This window comes from Penicillium chrysogenum (assembly GCF_028827035.1).
Source record: "Penicillium chrysogenum strain IBT 35668 chromosome Unknown utg000005l_segment0_segment0, whole genome shotgun sequence".
NCBI classification, from domain to species: domain Eukaryota; kingdom Fungi; phylum Ascomycota; class Eurotiomycetes; order Eurotiales; family Aspergillaceae; genus Penicillium; species Penicillium chrysogenum.
In genome coordinates this window covers 984,452-1,004,400 of record NW_026622753.1, presented here as the reverse complement: position 1 = coordinate 1,004,400, position 19,949 = coordinate 984,452, and the positions used below count along the sequence as shown (strand labels likewise).

Sequence of the window (19,949 nt, the reverse complement as noted above, 5' to 3'; positions counted from 1 at the left end):
TGTCAGAATATTCTACTTTCTCTTTTGGCTCGCATCGCATAACATTCCTGACAGGCGGCAGCCTTGCGAACCTTGACAGCAGGCCGGTCCCATACGCTGTTACCCATTCGTCCATTTCTGAGTCCAGGTGACTCGGACGTTGGTACGGTATACCACAGGCTTAGACTTCCCCATATCGACAGCTGAGCTGTCGTCTTGATAGATAGGCGCCATGGCCTATGCTACGACTACCTCACCGACCCTGAATGCTGACACCCAATCCAACTTAAAACTTGCGACATCTCCCCCTCAACCGACTTTACATCATGTTGTCACATCTTTACCATCTGGCCCTCCCCCTTGTTCCGCACCCTCATTCACCTCTTCGCCGACCTCTACACCCACCTCATCTTTCCCTGCTCCCGACACACCCTATACTTTCACCCCTGCCGGCACTCCCCTGCAATCTGCCAGCGAGGGACTCTACGGCCGAGTAAACGGCCCTTCCCTGCCTATGCCAGGCCCTCTTGAACTCGGCGAGTCCATGATGGCCGTTCCCGGAAGCGCAAATCCGTCCAGCTTCAATGACGCTGCTGTGTCCACGAAGGCGCCGGGCTTAATGAGACGAATCTCAAGAGGCGCCGCCAACAAACTTACTCGTAGGAGGCAGTCTACGACCCAAAACGAGAAACGAGACCGGAGCACTGGTCCCATCATCATGCGCCGGCGCAGTGACAGCAAAACCGGCACCCAACCTGTTCGAGATAGCGCCCTTGATTCCAGCAACGAGGATGAAGCCGGCGAAGCCTTGGACAACCTGGGTGCATGGGCTGGTTCGGAGGCATCCAGTCTTCGCAGCGAAAGTCGTATGAATATGGCTCGCGAAACTGGTCCCGTTCCCGCCGTTGCCGTTGCGCCCAAAATAGACTCTGCTGTTCAGCGAGGCACAGTCCTAACCAAGGTGACCAAGAAACGCAGGAAGCAAGTTCGCTTCTTCCTAGACCTAGACGCCGCCAAGGTGTTCTGGGATCTCTCCAACCCGGCCAAACGCTTCTATATCGACGATATCAAAGAAATCCGAGTCGGTGCCGACGCTCGCAACTATCGTGAAGAACATCAGGTTCCCGAAGATTTGGAGCGCCGATGGTTCACCATTGTCATTGCGGATTCTGACCGCTCTAAGGGCCGAGCGGTCAAAACATTGCACCTCATCGCTCCTAGCGACCGTATTCTTGAGCTGTGGATTACCACCCTGGAGCATATCTCTCGGTACCGAATCGATCTGATGTCTGGTCTGGCAGGTTCGGGCCAAAGCGAAGCAGTTCTAAAGGCACACTGGGAGCGCGAGATGTCGAGACTCTTCCCGCAGCGTCCTCCACTGGAGGAACAAAGCCTCGACCTCGCTGCCGTGGAGAAAGTCTGCCGCAGCTTGCATATCAACTGTTCCAAGAACATGCTCCGGGCACAGTTCACTAAAGCTGACGCTGCCTGTAACGGCAAATTGGATTTCTCTGAATTCAAGGATTTCCTTTTGCGTTTGAAGGAAAGAAAGGATGTCAAAGACATCTTCAAGCTTCACACCGCAAAACCGAAGGAGGGCATGACCCAGGAGGAGTTCTTGGCTTTCCTTCGTCATGTGCAAAATGAAGATATTGAATCCGACCGGGTTTACTGGGCTACACTGTTCGACAAGTACGTCCGACGGGCCTCTAAATCTCGCACTCCTTCTGCAGAAGGATCGGAGCTTCCTCCACCTGTGTCGCGGATGAACCTGGATGCATTCGCCGCGTTCTTATCTTCGTCCAGCAACGGTATCTACGCTTCACGTGCTCCCCAGTCGAGATTCGACCGCCCGTTGAATGAATACTTCATCTCGAGCTCTCACAACACTTATCTCCTTGGCCGCCAAGTGGCTGGTGCATCAAGCACTGAGGCTTACGTTAGCGCGCTTCAGCAGGGATGTCGTTGTGTCGAAATCGACTGCTGGGATGGCGCAGATGGACGCCCCATCGTGTCCCATGGGCGGACTCTTACCACCAGTGTCCTCTTCGCGGATTGCATCACCGTCATCAACCGATATGCTTTTATCACATGCGACTTCCCACTCATTCTTTCTCTCGAGGTGCACTGCAATCCGGAACAGCAACTGGCGATGGTTAAGATCATGAAGGAGACATTCAAGGAACGACTTGTCCTTGAGCCCTTGATGACCAACTGCCAGATCCTTCCGTCTCCTGAGGAGCTTAAGGGTCGTATCCTGGTGAAAGTGAAGACGTGTGACGAGAACGAGTTTGATCCCCGCCACAATACCGTCGGCTCTGTCGGTACCCACGGCCGCAAACGCAGTTCTAGTACTCCATTTGTGCGACCGACGCTCCATGAGGCAAACACCATGCCTCTTCCCACACTCTCAAGGCCCTCTACGATAGGTCCGCTCGACAGTATCGGCCCTTTGATCTCGCATGATAGGCGTTCCCTTACTGCTACAAGCATGAGCAGTGCCACCGACGACAGTGACGGAGCGCTAGCGACTGTTCACACCGACAAAAAGAAAAAGCGCCGCCAGAAAAGCAAGATCACCAAGCCTCTCTCTGACTTGGGTGTGTACACTCGTGGCTACAAGTGGCACAGCTTCTCGTCTCCAGAGAGCAGGCGGTATAACCATATATACTCGTTTGCCGAACGGTCTTTCGAGAGCATCTGTCAGAGCCACGACAACAAGGTTGCACTGGAGTCACACAACCGCAAGTACCTAACGCGGGTGTATCCTTCCGGGTTCCGACTCCGTTCATCTAACTTCGATCCGAACAAGTTCTGGCGCCGCGGTGTGCAAATGGTAGCGCTCAACTGGCAAACTTACGACATCGGCATGCAAATGAACCAGGCTATGTTTGCCGCTGGAACTGACCGCACTGGCTACATCCTCAAGCCCGAGAGCCTTCGCTTGCCGGCTGTTGATGGAAATCAGAAGCGCAAGATGGAGCGCAAACTAGTTCGATTCTCGGTTGATGTCGTCTCGGCACAACAACTCCCCCGTCCGCGCACCATTGGACAGGATGACAGCATCAACCCTTACGTTGAGATCGAGATGTTCAGTGCTGACGATCGCGGTCAAAGCTTCGTCCTCGGCGAAGGTGGCATGAATGCCTCTGCGCGCAATGGTATGTCCGGCATTGGATATCCGCACCGTCGCCGCACAAAGATCGAGCAAAGCAATGGCTATAGCCCTGTTTTCAATGACAAGTTCAAGCTGTCACTGGAAACTAAATATCCCGATCTTGTATTTGTGCGATGGACGGTCTGGAGCTCAACGGACGGCCGCAGTACAGGAAACAGCGTGCAGCTGGCCACTTTCACCGCCAAGCTCACCAGTTTGTCGCAAGGTTACCGCTACTTGCCTCTCTACGATGCCAGCGGCGACCAGTACTTGTTCTCGACGCTTTTCTGCAAGATCTCCAAGCAAGATCCCATCTCCGTTCAGCGTCTGGACCTCGAAGAGCTCCGCGCTGAACGCATGGGTATTCTGCGCCACATCGGCCAGACTGTCTTCAAGCGCTCCTCATCGGCCGAGCGCGAAAGGGATCAATCACAGGATCGCAGTGACTCTCCAAGCCCTGAGGACAAGGAAGGCTGTCCTAACCTGACACCCACTGTCTCAACAACGTCGAACTCATCATTCGTGCAATGATTGGAAGTTACGTCCCATTTTACCTCGCCTACCTCTACCACTACTGCAGCTTTGCGGTGACCTTTCCTCCCATCTCTCTCTCGATCTGGAATCTTGTTCCTATCAATGTCAGCATCAACCAAGGTTCCGGCGTTTGTCTTTCTACTGCATGATATCCTACTGTTTGCTCTCATCTGTGCTTGCCAACATTTTCGGACGTTCTGTTTATTCCACCATTACCATCCATACCCGTCATCACAGCGATACCCCCAACGTTGCTTCAAGTTTCATTTTTGCCATTTACTATGAGTATCATCTTGTTGATCATCCTCGTCCTCTCATTTGTCTGTGACAAACCCGGGAACTGACCATCCGGCATGTACTCGACTGGGAGATTTGTTTGCTTGTGTTCTTGTTTTCATCCCATCTTTTCTCTCCTGTCTTTATCTTATCTGTTTGGTCTCATGTATGTCTTTTCTTTCCATCTTATTTCTTTTGTTGTGCCACGTGTCCGCATGGGATCTTGCAGGAACTTGGTCCTGCCATTCATCATCATCATCATCGCATTTGAGGGAGTCAACCACATTGGAGAATATATATGTGACTGGTTCACTGGAGCAACTCTTCTCACTCATCATATCATTATTATCATAGCATAGGGACTTGGGATTTTTCATTTTCTGGAGGCTCTCACAGTTGATCTGTCAATCCAATTATGTGCTCTTGCACACTAGCATATCACTTCTGTCTATCCTAATCTCTATCCTAATCTAGTATTAGCGTGGAATGTACTATTCATGTTTGCTTTCCTCACATGTCATTTCTTAGCACAGTACTTGTCCTAGAAAATATATCATCCCGACTTGTTTATTTACCAGTAGATTGTAGTCCCACGGCATATACTACTTTAAATAAACGTATCCAGTATAGTTATATATTTCTTAGTTCGCACTGTCATGTAACCCTGCTAAGCTGCAGAAAATCCCACTGCGATTCTTTCTAGCAAGTAGTTCTCGATCCACTCGTGTGTAGGGTGGCACAACACCATATGTCCAATCGTCATAGATCTATATAGTGTTACAACCAGCATAACGTGGCGTTCAAAATACCCAGAGTAGTTGGATGTCAATCTCAAGTCATTGCCATGATCTATAAGGATCAATAGTTTGTTCTCTTGTCTCGTATATAGGGGATATTGCAACTGAGACATTTCTGATAGGCCTGAGGCATGCTCCACGTGATCTATTTTATTACTCGATCTCATCGAGTCAGCGCCAAGATTGGCCTTTTCTATCTCCAGCTTTTCTCCATATCAAAGCATAGATTACGACCAACCAATCACTGCCTCTGATAGCCTTGATTATGTGGGGTCAAGTGGAACCAACGGTTTCAAGGTTGCCAGGTCTCCGGCCGATTCTTGTAGATAACGGGATTTCTTACTTGAACTCATCCGGTCACTCCCCGCAGGTGCCCATGATAGGTCCGTATTGGCTCAGACCATCATGGATACTTTCAAGATTGGAGGCCCACAGCGGCTTTCTTATCGTCGGGGAAAAGAGGACTCGGATTCTGGAGAATATGGTTGTCCCGGGGTCATTCCATGTGGGAAAGGTTATAATGATACTGTTATCCCCCGTCTTTGTACCCTCTACCTACTCCAAGGTTCTTCTTTTATTCGAGTTCCCCGCAATAGCTTTGCTTTAATACTTTCTTTGGGCGTTCGAATACTCCACTAGCAACTATTAGCAACTACAAGTCTACAAGTCTGCACGTCCACTCGCCAATATGACCAAACTCAAATGGATACTCGATAAGGCGGCTGTAGAGAACGAGCCCGGACTCACCAATGCGCAGATGATGTTGACAAACAACGATTTACGGCCAGGTGAGACTATCCAGGCTTATAGCATCTCAAATCCACCCCTTATTTATCACTCTCGTGGTCCACGAAGAATCCAAAAGCTGACCAATGGAAACCGTACTATACCTAGTGGATCCGGAACGACGCCAATGGAAATGGATCAACTTTATTGCTTTTTGGATTGCGGACTCGTTAAACATCGTCAGTGTCTCTAAGTGGTGCCCGGTACAAGCCTAGCGGCATCTAACACAAGATACAGAACACATGGATGATCTCCTCCTCAATGATCGTTGACGGTCTTTCCTGGTGGCAGTCCTGGATCTGTGTCTGGGTTGGATACTTCGTGGCTGCAGCCTTCGTGTGTTTGATTGGACGAATCGGCGCTATCTACCATATTTCCTTTCCCGTGGCAGCTCGAGCTTCATTCGGAATATGGGGCTCTTTATGGCCCGTCCTTAACCGCGTGGTTATGGCTATCATTTGGTATGGAGTACAGGGTTATATCGGAGGTACGTACCCTGCCGATTCGATGAAAATATGCATACTTATATATTACTAGGCCAGTGTGTGACTTTGATGATCGAAGCCATTTGGCCGAGCTACCGAAACCTCCACAACGGTCTCTCAGCCAGTGCTGGCGTCGATACTAAGAACTTCGTCAGCTTCTTCTTATTCTGGCTGCTCTCTCTCCCAGCCCTGTGGTTCCCCGTTCACAAAGTCCGTCACTTGTTCACAGCTAAGGCAATTTACTCTCCTATCGCTGCCATTGCATTCTTTGCCTGGGCCATCTCCCGTGCTCACGGTCTTGGCCCGATTATCCACCAGTCCAACACCGCCCACGGAAGTGATCTTTCCTGGGCTATCGTGAAAGGAATCATGTCGTGTATCGGTAACTTCGCAGCGCTTATCATGAATAACCCCGATTTCTCACGATTTGCGCGAACACCAAAAGATGCATTCTGGGCCCAGCTATTTACTATTCCCGTCGGCTTTGGCGTCACCTCATTCATTGGAATCATCGTGTCTTCCTCCTCATCGGTGATCTTCAACGACGGCTACACATGGAACCCCCTTGACCTTCTCGGAAAATTCCTCGATGGAGCCAGTTCTGGCCAACGCTTCGGTATCTTCGTCATCGCCACCGGCTTTGCCCTAGCTCAGCTCGGAACAAACATTTCCGCCAATTCAATCTCAGCAGGCACGGACATGACTGCAATGCTACCCCGATACATGACCATCCGACGCGGTAGTTACATCTGCGCCGCTGTCGGTCTAGCTATGTGTCCAGTACGTCGTCCCATAGTCTAGCTCAAGGCACTCATACAACCATGACAAAAACTGACAGAATCTACAGTGGAACCTTCTCTCAACCTCAAACAACTTCACAACGTACCTCTCAGCCTACTCCGTCTTCCTCTCCGCCATCGCCGGCGTCATGATCTGCGACTACTACATCGTCCGTAAGGGCTACCTAAACGTCAAATCTCTCTACAGCGCCAGCAAAACAGATTGCTACTACTACACCTGCGGTTTCTCCTGGCGTGCCTATACCGCGTACATCTGCGGCATCATGATCAACATCGTTGGCTTCGCCGGTGCTGTTGGGTGCAGGGTTCCTATTGGCGCACAATACATTTACAACTTCAACTATTTCACTGGCGTCATTGTTTCCGGTGTCGTGTACTTCGCTCTGACGTGGTTCTTCCCTGTTCCTGAGACAAGTGATACCTGGAACGAGGTTGACATCGATGTTGAGGATCTCTCCGTTTCATATGGAAAGGACCCCAATGACTTGGAGGCTCATGGATATGACCGGAGGTCGTTTGATGATGTGGTTGGGTCCGATGAGCGGAAGGGCCCAAGTACTTCGGACAGGAAGCTTTGAGGGCGGGATTGGGTCTTTATTCATGGGCGGCGTTTTCTTTTGGTATTGATATCTGCCGACGCTCTTACTATCGAGCGGGCCTGAATGTATATAATTAATTCCCTCTCTGGGATATATTTACGATGAGATGACAATTGACTACTTCCTGGGTTCCTAGGCTTCCACAAATGGGCCTCCCCCAGGCTTGACTCTTTTATGACCTTGGAGTTCTCTTATAAGCCGTACGACCCTATCAATGTGGAAGAGGCGGAGTCTAGGTGTACCCAATCCTTATTTCTCTAACTCGCGTCAGACCATGGGTTATCGCGGCTCAATTTAGAGAATAGCGCTGAAAAAGGTCAAAGTAGCGAGCACAACTGCTATCGCTCCAAAGGCATAGCTTCCCGCTGTTAAACCAGTATCGATATCATGTCCGGCCGCAGTTCCGATTGCCGTGGCGATGATAGCAATGAATATGGCAAAGCCAATGAGAATTAGCAGGCGGGAGACATCCCATCCATCAATAAGCAAAAGTGCAGGAATGCTTTCGCCAATGGAAATATCCCCATAACGAAGTGCCGCGTCAATATAGTGGCACGTTTTTAGATTCCTGCCGTTTATTTTTAGATCTTGATATTCCATCACTGTCATTCCGAATCTTCACTTACGCGTAGCGAGTGACCAAGTTGGACTTTTCCAGAAAGTTTTGACAGTCACTCTTTCCTTTCGAATTCCAATAAAAATCGAGCATTGGCTGTCTGTGCTGGAGATTCCTCAGTCGCGCCCTTAGTTGGTGGTGCCGTTCTTGGGAGCAGAAGAAATCGTCCAAGTCATCCATCAAAGTATTAGGGCAAGAGTCGCCGAGCCGGCAAGCTCGAAATGTGCCGTCTTCGTTGTACCCAGCGTTGCATTCTTCGCTGTTAGAAGACCAGTCTTCTAGTATTCTCTGCATATTCTCCATCTCCATGGAATGATCCACTGGAAGTACCATGACTTCGACTTCTTTATTCCTATGTACCGTGATAGCGTGCATCTGGAGCTAGCGTTAAAGTCCAATGTCAAAAAATTGCGAGCAGGTTCTTACGAACCTTGACTTCCTGGATCTTAACAGGAGAACGCAGCGAGATGCGCTTCCACCATCCACACTGATTTCTCAACGTATGGATCTCGAGACCGTTGCTTTCCTGCACGATAGGTATATCCCTTGCAAAGAAACGAGACCGCCGGGTGAAACATACCCAAATGCATGAATCGTAGCCATTCTTTATCGCCTCTATGCATAAAGTTTCAATGTTTGACGGGGCGAGGGACTCTCTTTCCGCAAGGAAAGGATTCATTTGTTGTTCAGCGGGTGCTTTTTATCATCGTTGTTAGGTTGGCGGGCTGATTCTCCGGAGCATAAACTCACACTGAGTTACAGATGCCTTTGTGGTTTCATTCGTCGCCTCAAGTCCCATGATGCCTCTACTCGGTGCCTGTATGGGACACGATTTCTTTCGTGAGAATCAGGAAAAAGAGGTTGATGCATGCTTATATGCAAAAATCACTTGGGTGCGCTCGTCACATCACATCCTTCTAGATCGGGAAGCGCGCGGCATACAAGTTCGACGGACGTAAAGGCATTATCTGCATCTGTCCGTGGATGCGTTGTCAAGCGTACGTGGACCAATGTTAACTGCAGGGCTCTTCCAAGGCTGTTTATACATGCGCATCGAGGCTGAGGCTGATAGGCTGTATCCACCGGATTCTGCTGCCTCTGAGAGAGTCCGTGACCTTAGCGAATTGAATGTCCTCGCACTGTCGGAGATGACAGGGGATATCTCTTCGGCGTTTCTTTTCTTTCCTTTCATTTTCTTTTCTTTTCCTTTTTTGCCCCGTTAGATAATATACATGAGGGCAAGGTACTGGGCAAATACTTCTTCTTTTGGACGTTGCCTCGGCATACTTCCTGGAATTGCGCACTCAGCCACGTTCTACAGCACATACGCATATCGCCTAGTCGTGGCGTATCATATTATCTTTTAAAAGGGAAAACAAAAAGACTGAAGTCTCCTAAGCCGCGCAAAGAGAAATCAGATGAACCTTTGAGCCAGCGCTCTAAATAAAGGAAGGAGGCATAACTTGAATGTTTTCGCATCGAGTACATATCGTTCTCATATGGAATCAAAATCTGAAATTACTGAAGGCGGGTGTTGGAAGTGCAGCGCCAGGACATGTTTTCTATTCAAACCATGTTTCTTAATCCAAAGACGGGGCAAAAAAGAACTCAAGGAAACATCTCGTTCGGTGTTGATGGATGCTTGGTGAACCGGTATACCAATTTTTATCTGGGCCGAAGACAACCATTCATTGATGGCCTCTTGCATTCTGTACAATGTATCGTACACACTTGGAAGCCATTCTTTAGCGGCGCAGGGCATCTCTGATAGGGGAATCACCACGGCGGAAGGAGGCTAAGTACAAGTTAGCTCAGTCATGGTCGGATCTTGGACATAGGCAAGCTCGGGGAAAAGCGGAGTCACTGTTGAGGGGCCTGCGAAGCTCGATGCTGAAAAAACTACACCAAGTAACCTCTGCCCAAGCTCAACGGAGCTTATCTATGGGGACTCGAAGCTCCAACTTCGCCGAACGTCTCCTAAAAGCCCGCGAAAAATGAAATATAGATATGAACGTACCATCAGCCTCTTCCCAGGCACGTCCGGCACCGAAGCCGAGACCAACCCACGCGGGCCAAGCTCTCCGCTTGAAGAGGAGAACCGAGAAGACAACACCGAAAGACAGACCGAGGGAGGATTTGATGATCACAGAGGAGATGGCGCGGTCCCACTAATTATATGACGTTGAAGGTTAGCCAACGGGTTCTCCCATGTTTGCTCCTAGACAGAGACGATCGCCATATATATCAATGATATGATTCTATATTGCAATCTCTTCCATTTGAGTATCTCAGCCAGCTCATACCTTCTCGTTAAGCAAAGCCTCGCTGACGGGCTTGGTGGCCCGCGCGATCGGCCCGGATTCACTGGATTCAGCCATTGCGATAGATCTATCCAGAAGTAAGCATCAATTGAGCCGGAGCTATTTCCGAGGGAAAACCACGAACCAGTTGCAATTATGTGGAATTGTTAGAGGTGTAAGGCGTGTGGAGTGCAAGGAGTTTGGAGGTTCAGCGGACCGAGTCGACTCGGCCAAAGGCGGTCGGAGCAATCCGCGGTTTTTCTTCTTGATCTCTTTTTTTTTCTTCGACAAATAACCAACCACTCTCTCTCGAGTAATTTGCTTCTTTCGAGATGCCGTTGATTGCGGAGGTAAGTGAAATGTTACCTTCGAATACTACATGTCTTTTTCCCTGGATCTAATGTGTTGCGCTTCCACAGCGTCCGCGCTCATCGCAAGAGGCGCTCCTCCGCCTTGAGAAGGGCACCGCCAGTCCAACAACCCAGATACACGAAGCGGCACAGATTATCGGCGTGGATTTGACACTATGTGACAGTCACCCGGAAGTTCATCGAGACGTTCGGATTCAAACAAACGCTACCCCGAAGGAGGAATGGGTTCTGCGATGGCTATTGAAGAGACTGAGGAGCGGGAAGAACTATAGAGTGGATGCCGCGTCGTTCCTCTTATTACGACAGCTCACCGACCTGATTTCGCCGAAGAACCTGGCTGCTATTCTTAAAGATCAGAAATTTTTATCGATCCTCTGTGATGCATTTGAAGACTTGGAAGCCGATATCTTTTCCGGTCTGGGGAACGGGCTCGCAAACCTCAGTTCTGACTCCGAGTCCAGCCACACACTGTCCGGATCTCCGACACACGATGATTGCCGAGGAAACCAAGGGAAAAAACGCAAGAGGATGACGACTGAGAATGATGCAGACGCCATGGACGTGGACGTGGACGAGCAGCGGCAGAACCCCGCAGCATGCTTCCTCGCCTTCATTCGCGCCTTGGATTGTCTACACGGATTTGTGACACTTGCGCACCGCACACTAGGCACTGATGGGGTGGCAAACTCCCATTTGAAGCTTGCGCTGAGGGGCGAACCCGAGGCCGTCGCCATGCTGCTGGGTCGAGCATTCCGGGTGGCCGCAGTGGCCGCCAAGCAGTTCTCACAGGAGGGGAAAACAACCGATCTTCAGCACTTGCTGTACGTGTTTCCCTCGGCGGTGGAGCTGTGGGAATCAAGGTCTTACCGTGAAGATGATATGGACAACAAGTCGAGCAATGGATTTTTCGCGAGATATTGCTTCGCCCACGCGCTTAGGCTCCAAATTTGCCTGCGGTCTGCCAAACTTGACACCGACGAGCGAGCCAGTCTCCTGCATGCGATTGAACGCATTATTGCTCTTCATGTCTTAATTCCCGCTCGCGCAGCATTCTTTGAGCGTGGAAGCTCCGGCATCGACTATTCTCAGGATGAGCCCGACTGGAGCTCGGTCAAACCAGTGACTGATACTTTCAGGCCGATCATTCGCGAGTTTGCCGTGGCCAAGGAAAACAAAGCAACCAATGAAGCTTGTATACATCCTTGGCGATCAGTTGAGCTCCTTCCTGAGCTTTTTGACAACGCCGTGCGTGCTGTCCCTAGAGATGTGTTCCGGAGGCAGACACATGAAGCTCCGTGGTTGGAGACTCTGTTCGTCGCTGTTGCGGAGCTAGCCTTCTCCACTGCAAAGGAGGAAGACTTCGCGACATTTTCTTCTAAGTTTATTTCGGTATTGGAGCAGCTCCTCCAGGTCGCTCTTGACCGAAACGTCGGACTCTCTCTTCACACCATTCTAGCGCATGCCAATTACACTGGTCTTTTCGAACAAGGCCTTGAGAAGGTCCAGTGGAATGTGACGGCTCTGTTTATCAGTCTTGGTGTTGATATTTTCCTGCCAAACTCCGGTTTGCGTGATTCACGTAAGCTTCTTGACGCACTGCTCGACAAGATTATGTTGCAGTGGCGCGAAAGTGGTTCTCGGAGACGGAGGGACTACGACATAATCAAGAGCAAGGTCGTGCTGCCGTTGTTGCGAGGTTTCGCTGCCGCACGAGACCTGCCCAGCTTCATGGAATTGTGGCACAACCAACTCGCTATTGTGGAGGAGGCTCGCCAAGATAACAGCAATTTGAGTATGTTCTCGGTGTGGGAAGACGATGAGTTAGCGGACGCTTACTCGGAGCTTATGCGAACTTCCCTCACTGAAACGCATATTGCTGCCCAGATGCGTACCGCTGCGAGCGAGACGCGAGCTGAAAATGACAAGGTCGCTGAAACCCCTGAGTCCTATGCCAAATTTATTATTGTCGAGGCAAGTTTCCGTGGCCGAGTTTCGACATTCCCAGAATCGGAAAAGATCTTGACATCTCTCCTGGAAACTATCACCTCTACTCTGTCGTCGAAGCAGGCTCTGCACTGGCGATGGCGTCTGTGGCGGCTGGTTCGGAATTTCCTAGAGAACGCCGTGCAGTCAGCCGATAATACCATGGCAAGTGCAATCATGTCATTGGTAGAAGTCGCCGCCAAGACTATTCACCGTAACCACAGGGACCTAACCAAAGCTCAACTTGCTCCTCTGGAATCGTGGGAGGCTTACCGGTTTTCGATTGCTGCAACCAAGGCACACGCCAGTGATGAGCAGCTAGGCTCGTTTGTCAAAGCCACCAAGGATGTCACAGACCTCATCACCTCCATCTCAACGAAGGATGCCAAAAAGTCGATGAAAGCACCCTGGAATGGCCGCACAGATACTGTGGATTCCAAAACAACCCTTGGCCTAGCTTACTTCCTGGCCCTTGTCAGAGTTCCGGAAGTATGGGCTCTTATCTCTTCTGACGATCGATCCCGTCTGTTCCGTCATATCCTGTCCCTGGCAGCTGCTCAATACCATTCGTCGTCGTTGCCCTTGGAGGCTGTTGCAGAAGAAGCGAAGTTCCTCCAGGCGTGGGCGACCGTGGTCTGCCACGAATACATGCTCAACGCTCCCTTCATTGTCTCTGATCTTTCCCTTCTCCTCAACGAGAGCATCGAGCAAGACTCGTCCAATCGGAAATTGCTTGTCGAGAGCTTGCAGAGGGTTCCGGCGCCGTTGATCACCCGTGGCCTGAGAACTACCATTTTGAACAAGTTGCAAAATGTTCTACTTGAACAGGACAGTTCTCCCGATGTCACGATCGGGATTATTACGATGATGGCAAAACTGGCTGCCATGCCTAAATGTGATGCCACAATGACCAGTGACTGGGAGCCCATCTGGACTGCCGCTCGAGCCGTACCATTGGAGGGTACCGACCTCGACCTCAAGATTATGAAAGCATTCCGAAGCCTACACCGCGCGATATCAGCTAAACTCCTGGTTTCGTCTGAGGCTGACCGGAACAAGATCTTTAAGAAACTCTTTGCCAGGGCGTCGAAGCAGACCGCTAAAATGAAGCAGGTGGATCGTGATTCCATGGCCTGTTACCTTCTGAGGTTGACCTTGTCAGAGTTATGGGTTAACCGCAAGCAGCTGCAGACAGCCTTCTCAGAGGAGGAACTTGCTGCTTGTCGTCAGAAAGTGTTCGACTTCGTTTTGGCTGACATGAAACATGTCAAAGACCAGTGCCGGAAGCAGAAGATGGAGGAGACAATTACTATTATCAAGACCATCGATGCTCTAGAGGATTTCGAAGATCTAGCCACCAACAACGTCGAAGTGGAGAAGTTCTTGTCCAAGATTGACAATTACATGGAAATGTCCGTCGATTCGGAACCGTCTCGGTTAATCCGACGACGCCTTCTTGCCACCAAGGGACCCGAGGAGAGCATCGCTCAGCCAGTCCTGCAATGCGCCGAGACTCTTTCCCTTGAGTCTCTCTATGCCGAGGACCAGCAGCTCTTCATCCGGACCGCCACCGAACGCTTCCGCTCAATGACCGTGGAAAAGATCACCCAAACGATCTGCGAAGTCCGCGGACTTGGCTTAGTTGGCGAAAACGCCGCCTACAGGCTTCTCGTGCTCTACCTCGCCGTTTCTTCGCTCCCTCCTGTCGAAGACAAAGAGAGCGCCACAGCACGCGAGATCTCCCTCCTCTGCACGTCCCTCGCCGAAGCCATCACCCAAAGCACAAGCATCGACCAGTTCTGCTTCGCATCCGAATGCCTGGACCTCCTCCTCCGCAGCCACACCCGCAGCCTGACACAATGCAACATCGACAGCATTCTCAGCGCAATCGCGAGCGCCTCCTCCAAAATCGGCCCCCAGATCTCCCCAGCCTACGCACCAACCATCTACACCCGCCTGTGTCGACTAATGGGCGTAGTCCTCAGCCTGCAACGCCTCAAGATCGGCGGCCGCTTCCACCTAGTAGTAAACGCCATGCAGCGCCTACTGGGCTGTCTCTTCGCGCGGTCCCGCAAACGCGGCCGCTCCCGCTTCCAGCCCACCCTGTCGCAACCCTTCTGGCTCGCCCCGCTCGACGCCTCGCACGCTACCTACTACACCCGTCTGCTTACCTCGCTGTGCGACCCTACCGTCTCGGCGGTCCTCCGTCCTCAGCCTGGTTCATCCCGCGAGGCCCTGACTGACCAGACGAAGAAGGCGAAGCGCATTGCCGGTCAGTACTTGCAGTATGTTGTTATGGAGTATGCGCAGTGCTCGCTGCGTGGGTCCCTGTCCCCGGAGGTCAAGGCTGCGATCTTGCCTGGTCTGTATGCTGCTCTGGATGTTATGTCGCGTGAGTCTATGCGTGCCCTTAATGCTGCGCTGGATGTCTCTGGTCGTGCAGTGTTCAAGTCGCTCTATGATGACTATGTGAAGTTCGGAAAGTGGAATAAGGGTTGATTGGGGTCTCGTGGAAACTATTCTTTCTCTGTACACTATCTTTTGCTTAAGAATTATGATATCCCCCAATGCATTGATGATCATCATATAAATTTCAAACAGGATTGTAATGCTCCACTCCACCTACACTCCTATTCTTGGAAAGGACCTGGAGTTATCAATAATCCTGTTATATTACTTTACCGTCCACGGGTCCAAGGTTTACGCCAAGTGCCAGAGCCTCACATAAGAACCTTGGAATGCCCAGGTGCATAGCCTTCCCCGCACTGGAACAGAACTGACCTCTTCTCAGATTGCCATGACAACTTTCCTCCTAATTGACACCATTCGACACACAATATGGACATCGTAGCTTCTGCCCAAGCAGCCGCTACGCTAGCTGGCATGTTTCTCGAAATTGTGCAGGTCACAAAACATGTTATTGAGACCATGAGAGGAGCACGAACCGCCTTGGTGGAAATGTTCACTCGGGCAGAACGCATCCGTCTGAACCTGGAGCTCTTCCGCTCGCTCACTAACAAGCTGTCTGACCCGATGGAGAAAATCACCGCCCTTTCATTCAATGAGAGTGCATATAGGAAGACTGCAAATGAGGTGCTTGAGCTGGTGCGCAAAGTTGCTGATTCGGGTAGACGCCACGATCTTGTGATGAAGGTCAACTGGTTGTTCTATAGGTCAAACGTTGTCGCAATCGTGAAGAAATTGGAGGAAAGAGAGCGGGATCTGGGACTTGTGTTAACATTTATTGCTGCGTATGTACCTTCATTGTCCTCTTGATTCTGATACTTCTGTTATGGGACTACAAGCTGGGTATAACTTGGGGAGACTTCTCCCAATATAAACACTGCTAATCAAGTGTTTTCCTAGGCAATCAAGTGTTATTACTGAGAGCGAAGTGCTCAGTTTGAGAGCTAGAGTCGAAGAGCATACGAAGGTTAACGATGCCTTTAGCAATATTCACCAAGGAGAAGAAACTCAAACTACGCCAGACAACGAAACCACTGACAACCAACAAACGATTTCTGAGTCGAAAACAGATACAAGACCAAGAGCTGGATGGCCCGATCTTATCGCAACTCCCTCAAAAACATCGCCTACTCTATGGCTTGGCGTCCTAATCAGGGAGTCGTTTACTCCAGCCTATCTATGCAAACGGGATGGATTAGCCCACGCATCATACTGGGGCCATTGGGAGACTGTGTTAGAATCCTTCGATGAAGGAAAGAAGGTCTTCAATGAGACATGGCCAAACGCCGTCCGGCTTCGTATGTATTGCGAGCTATCAAAGTCTACATCTAGAGTCAACTCACCTATCAACAGACCCAACCAAGAAGTATCATGAATTGTCTCTGTGGACCCCACTCCATCAAGCTGCCTATATGCGAGCCCCTGTTAGCGTCATCACGCAGCTAATTGAACACGGGGCCTTTCGTACGAATATCCCGTTTCTTTCTTCGAGGCTAACGAACTACCATATTGAGTTTGTCCCACTAACATGATGTTTTTGACCAGGGACCCTTCTGACTGGTCAGACACAAGGCGAATTTCGATACCCAGATCTCACCGCCAGTGAAATTGCGCACGAACTTGGTTACGACGATATATATAGCATCTTGGCCCCTGTTGTCAGGCATACTTTGCCTGCCGCAACCCTGACCTTTCTTCAAGCAAGATTTCATGAACTCCTCTGGGCAGAACTGGAGGATTGTGGGCCGTTGCCCTTAGGGGGTATACGTCTACCTCCGTTGGCTGCATTGACGGAGCTGGAACGCCCGGAGATGTGGTTTCCTCTTGCACTATTTCGGAAGGTAGGTGTCCTCGGAGCGAGGCTTATTGATAGGGATAAGGTCCTGATTATTCTTTCTCGTAGGCGTTTCTATATCGCCTAGATGGAAGGGAATTGGTGGTGCTCAGTCTTGGACGTAGACAATCGCCATCAAAGCAAGTGTTCCGTATCACGGTTGAAGGGTGGACACCGATTCACGATGCCATCATCACAGGTGAATAATGGCGTGGGAATCACCATATCATCCTTCTTCGAACAAACTGCCTGAAAGTCTGGTTGAAAGGACCTCGGGATACCTACGTTGTCCATGACTAACAGACTTCGGCTCAAGTGATTTTCCGCAATGCCGGCAACACCGCTAGGCTTATCGAGTAGGTGTTATAATGGGGTTCCAGCATAACTAGACTAATGTTTCGGCGTCTAATGTCTTTGTTAGGCGGTGCTTTAACGCCGCCGAACGTTCGTATATTCAAAGACATTCTTAGCATAGTCCGCTTACTACAGCTAGTTACCTACTTAAGTATGTTAAGTGCGCTGTAGAGCAACGATGCACAAGCAACTACAAAAGGCAAATAAAAAAACGACACTCGGCATAGTAGGCACGGTTCCACTCAACAAATCATTCAAACAGGCAATCTATTGCTGTGGCCGTCTAGAGCAGAGATTCTAGATAGGGTATCATAGGAGATCATAAATCATGCAGGTCAAAAACGGCGCGGAGAGAAAGAAAAGAAGAGGGGAGAAAGAAAATGGTAAGATATCACCAAGCCGTAGGTCATTTAGATCATGGAAGTCTCCACAGTGCGCGGACTCAGGCAGGGCACAGACACATTGTCTAGTACCGGGATCCGAGAAGTCTGGGACGTAGCGGAACTTTCGTGGGGAACATGATGCGAAGATTGGGTTTGCTCGTCCGGTGTATTGGCAATGGGGTGCTCGGGTGTAGGCATGTCTAGAGAAAGACCGTTGTGGCCGCTGTGCGTGAGACAGCCGACACAGCTGCAGTCGCTGCCGCATTGGCAGCTGCCTGTCATGTCGGAACAGGCGTTTGGTAGCCCGACTGGGTATTCCAGAGTGTAATATTCCGAAGGATGCATCAGTTGCTGGTTCAGATGATGGTTTGCCGACAGAGGCGAGGAGTAACCGCTGGGTAGGGTGGAATTTGGATCCGAGTAGCTATCAAATGGAATCGGCTGGAAGCCATGGTCCATTGAAGGTGTATTCTGCATGAAGTAAGGGAATGGAGTCGAAGGGGTGCTTCCCTGATAAGGCGAGGCTTGGTAAGGGTTGATGACTTCAGGATTTTTGTCATCGCCGTTGGAGGTGATCAAGGCACCCATCTCTTGGACGTGCTTCCGGGTCGTGGTGTTGAATGGATGAGCAGCGCAGCCGAGACACTGGCAATCTTCTCCACAACTACAGTCATGACAAGAGTCGCCGCTTGGTGGAGCATTGTAGGATGGCTCGAGGTTGTTGAGCATGTACTGACCCATAGAGCGCTGAGTGATTCCAAGACCGTTCATCGGGTTGGAGTACGGCATGGACGGCGGTGAAGTCACACCAGGTATCATCCCTATCTGGGGGATTTGGGGTTGAGAGTGCGGCAGCACCATTCCCATGTACCCATTATGGATGATTGAGGGTTGTGGATGTGCTTGATGCATAGTGGGATGCATGTAGTCTCCATGCGTGGAAATCGAGGAATTCTGCCATGGAGACATTTGTGGCATGGGGAATTGCATGTAACTCTGATTGTCCCAAGAAATAGGTTGTTGGAATTGCTGCTGGTCAGAGTCAGAGTAGACAGCTTGGTTTGTCGTAGAAGGGCGTGATCCTCCGCAGCAAGGTCCACCATTCTGAGCCGGGGCAGCAGATGCGGCAGGAGCTGGGGGCGGAGTGGGCGCCCTCGACTGCTGCTTTTGGGAGCAGCAGCTTGATACTTTTGGAGACTGCGAGGCTTGCCTGGTAGTTTCTGTGGGCGATGGCGTCTTTTGGTTTTGTGTGGACGCAGTGGGGGATGTCTGTGAGGGGAAGTCCGAAGTCAAGTTCGACGTTCCATCCTCCAGCTTGACCTTGCCTGGCATGTTGTCTAATGCCCGTGCTATGTTCTCAGGTGCTGCTTGCATAGTACTTTGTCTTCTTCCAGACTTCTGGACCTTTCCCGGAGCTGGTGACGATGTGGAAACCATGGAGGATGAGGGAGACTGAGTTGACTCATTGGCATCCATGGGAACTTTATAGAGCGGACGACATAAGCATGATGAGCCTGAGGCAAGTCAGTACAACGCAAACACATGTGCGATGATTTGGTGATCTCTACCTTTCGGAATGCGGACCATCACGGCATATGTCTTCTGGCAGCTGCAAGTCCCTTTCGGGTGGGGACATTTTGCAAGAGGACGCCCTGCTTTGGGGACTTTCATCATGAGCCTGTCGAAGTGCTGGCATTTTGATGATCGATGACCTCGAATGCATGGTTCACTGGTGTAACTGTTTAGCCTGGTTTCATTGATAATGTACATTATATCCCTACCAAGACCACTTGGCACCTTCTTCATCAAGAGGCATATTGGTGAAGAGAGATGTAGGACTCCGTCGAATTTAAGGTGGGACGCAAGGTTGATTCGTAATATCGCAACCGTGTGTCGCAGAATTCCAACGGCTAGTCGATACCCCGCGCATGCAATCGCCCGTTTCCGCTAGGTCCGTCAGACGCCTCGTATTCGGCGACAAACTAAGCCATACATATGCTCGTATTGTCAAAATGTCTTTCGAAAGACGTGAGAGCAGATCAGAGCGAAAGGTGGAGTCGAGATGGAGCGAAGTGGAGGTTGTGATTTCTTCAGCGTTTGAAAGCGGGAGAGACCGGCTGATGTGATACACCAACACCACGAGATATGGAATAAGTACTAAGATATCGAATCCATATGATCCGAATAATCCATAGATCGCAAGTCCAGGCTATTCGCAAGTAAAAGACG

General features: G+C 50.4%; 7 protein-coding genes across 7 annotated transcripts; 4 read left to right on the top strand and 3 right to left on the bottom strand.

Annotated features, from left to right (window-relative positions):
- Positions 1-211: 211 nt before the first annotated feature.
- N7489_008773 (putative 1-phosphatidylinositol-4,5-bisphosphate phosphodiesterase Plc1) lies at positions 212-3,667 on the top strand (the record flags this gene model as incomplete). The annotated part of the gene is made up of 1 exon (XM_056714523.1): positions 212-3,667. The coding sequence occupies one exon, from the start codon at positions 212-214 to the stop codon at positions 3,665-3,667; it is 3,456 nt and encodes a 1,151-aa protein (XP_056562145.1).
- Positions 3,668-5,431: 1,764 nt separating this feature from the next.
- N7489_008772 (nucleobase cation symporter-1 family protein) lies at positions 5,432-7,392 on the top strand (the record flags this gene model as incomplete). The annotated part of the gene is made up of 5 exons (XM_056714522.1): positions 5,432-5,531; positions 5,638-5,708; positions 5,767-6,016; positions 6,067-6,794; positions 6,862-7,392. The coding sequence occupies 5 exons, from the start codon at positions 5,432-5,434 to the stop codon at positions 7,390-7,392; spliced, it is 1,680 nt and encodes a 559-aa protein (XP_056562144.1).
- A 315-nt stretch (positions 7,393-7,707) lies between these two features.
- N7489_008771 (uncharacterized protein) lies at positions 7,708-8,404 on the bottom strand (the record flags this gene model as incomplete). The annotated part of the gene is made up of 2 exons (XM_056714521.1): positions 7,708-7,981; positions 8,040-8,404. 2 exons carry the CDS (start codon positions 8,402-8,404, stop codon positions 7,708-7,710), a joined length of 639 nt encoding a protein of 212 aa, XP_056562143.1.
- Positions 8,405-9,774: 1,370 nt separating this feature from the next.
- Positions 9,775-10,407, bottom strand: N7489_008770 (MICOS complex subunit MIC10; the record flags this gene model as incomplete). The annotated part of the gene is made up of 3 exons (XM_056714520.1): positions 9,775-9,824; positions 10,047-10,197; positions 10,333-10,407. 3 exons carry the CDS (start codon positions 10,405-10,407, stop codon positions 9,775-9,777), a joined length of 276 nt encoding a protein of 91 aa, XP_056562142.1.
- Positions 10,408-10,661: 254 nt separating this feature from the next.
- N7489_008769 (ribosome biogenesis protein URB2) lies at positions 10,662-15,182 on the top strand (the record flags this gene model as incomplete). Its single annotated transcript, XM_056714519.1, has 2 exons — positions 10,662-10,679; positions 10,749-15,182. 2 exons carry the CDS (start codon positions 10,662-10,664, stop codon positions 15,180-15,182), a joined length of 4,452 nt encoding a protein of 1,483 aa, XP_056562141.1.
- A 339-nt stretch (positions 15,183-15,521) lies between these two features.
- On the top strand, positions 15,522-17,190 carry N7489_008768 (uncharacterized protein; the record flags this gene model as incomplete). The annotated part of the gene is made up of 4 exons (XM_056714518.1): positions 15,522-15,934; positions 16,050-16,447; positions 16,695-16,990; positions 17,053-17,190. The coding sequence occupies 4 exons, from the start codon at positions 15,522-15,524 to the stop codon at positions 17,188-17,190; spliced, it is 1,245 nt and encodes a 414-aa protein (XP_056562140.1).
- Positions 17,191-17,747: 557 nt separating this feature from the next.
- On the bottom strand, positions 17,748-19,536 carry N7489_008767 (copper fist DNA-binding domain-containing protein; the record flags this gene model as incomplete). Its single annotated transcript, XM_056714517.1, has 3 exons — positions 17,748-19,234; positions 19,289-19,449; positions 19,502-19,536. 3 exons carry the CDS (start codon positions 19,534-19,536, stop codon positions 17,748-17,750), a joined length of 1,683 nt encoding a protein of 560 aa, XP_056562139.1.
- Between the last annotated feature and the right edge of the window lie 413 nt (positions 19,537-19,949).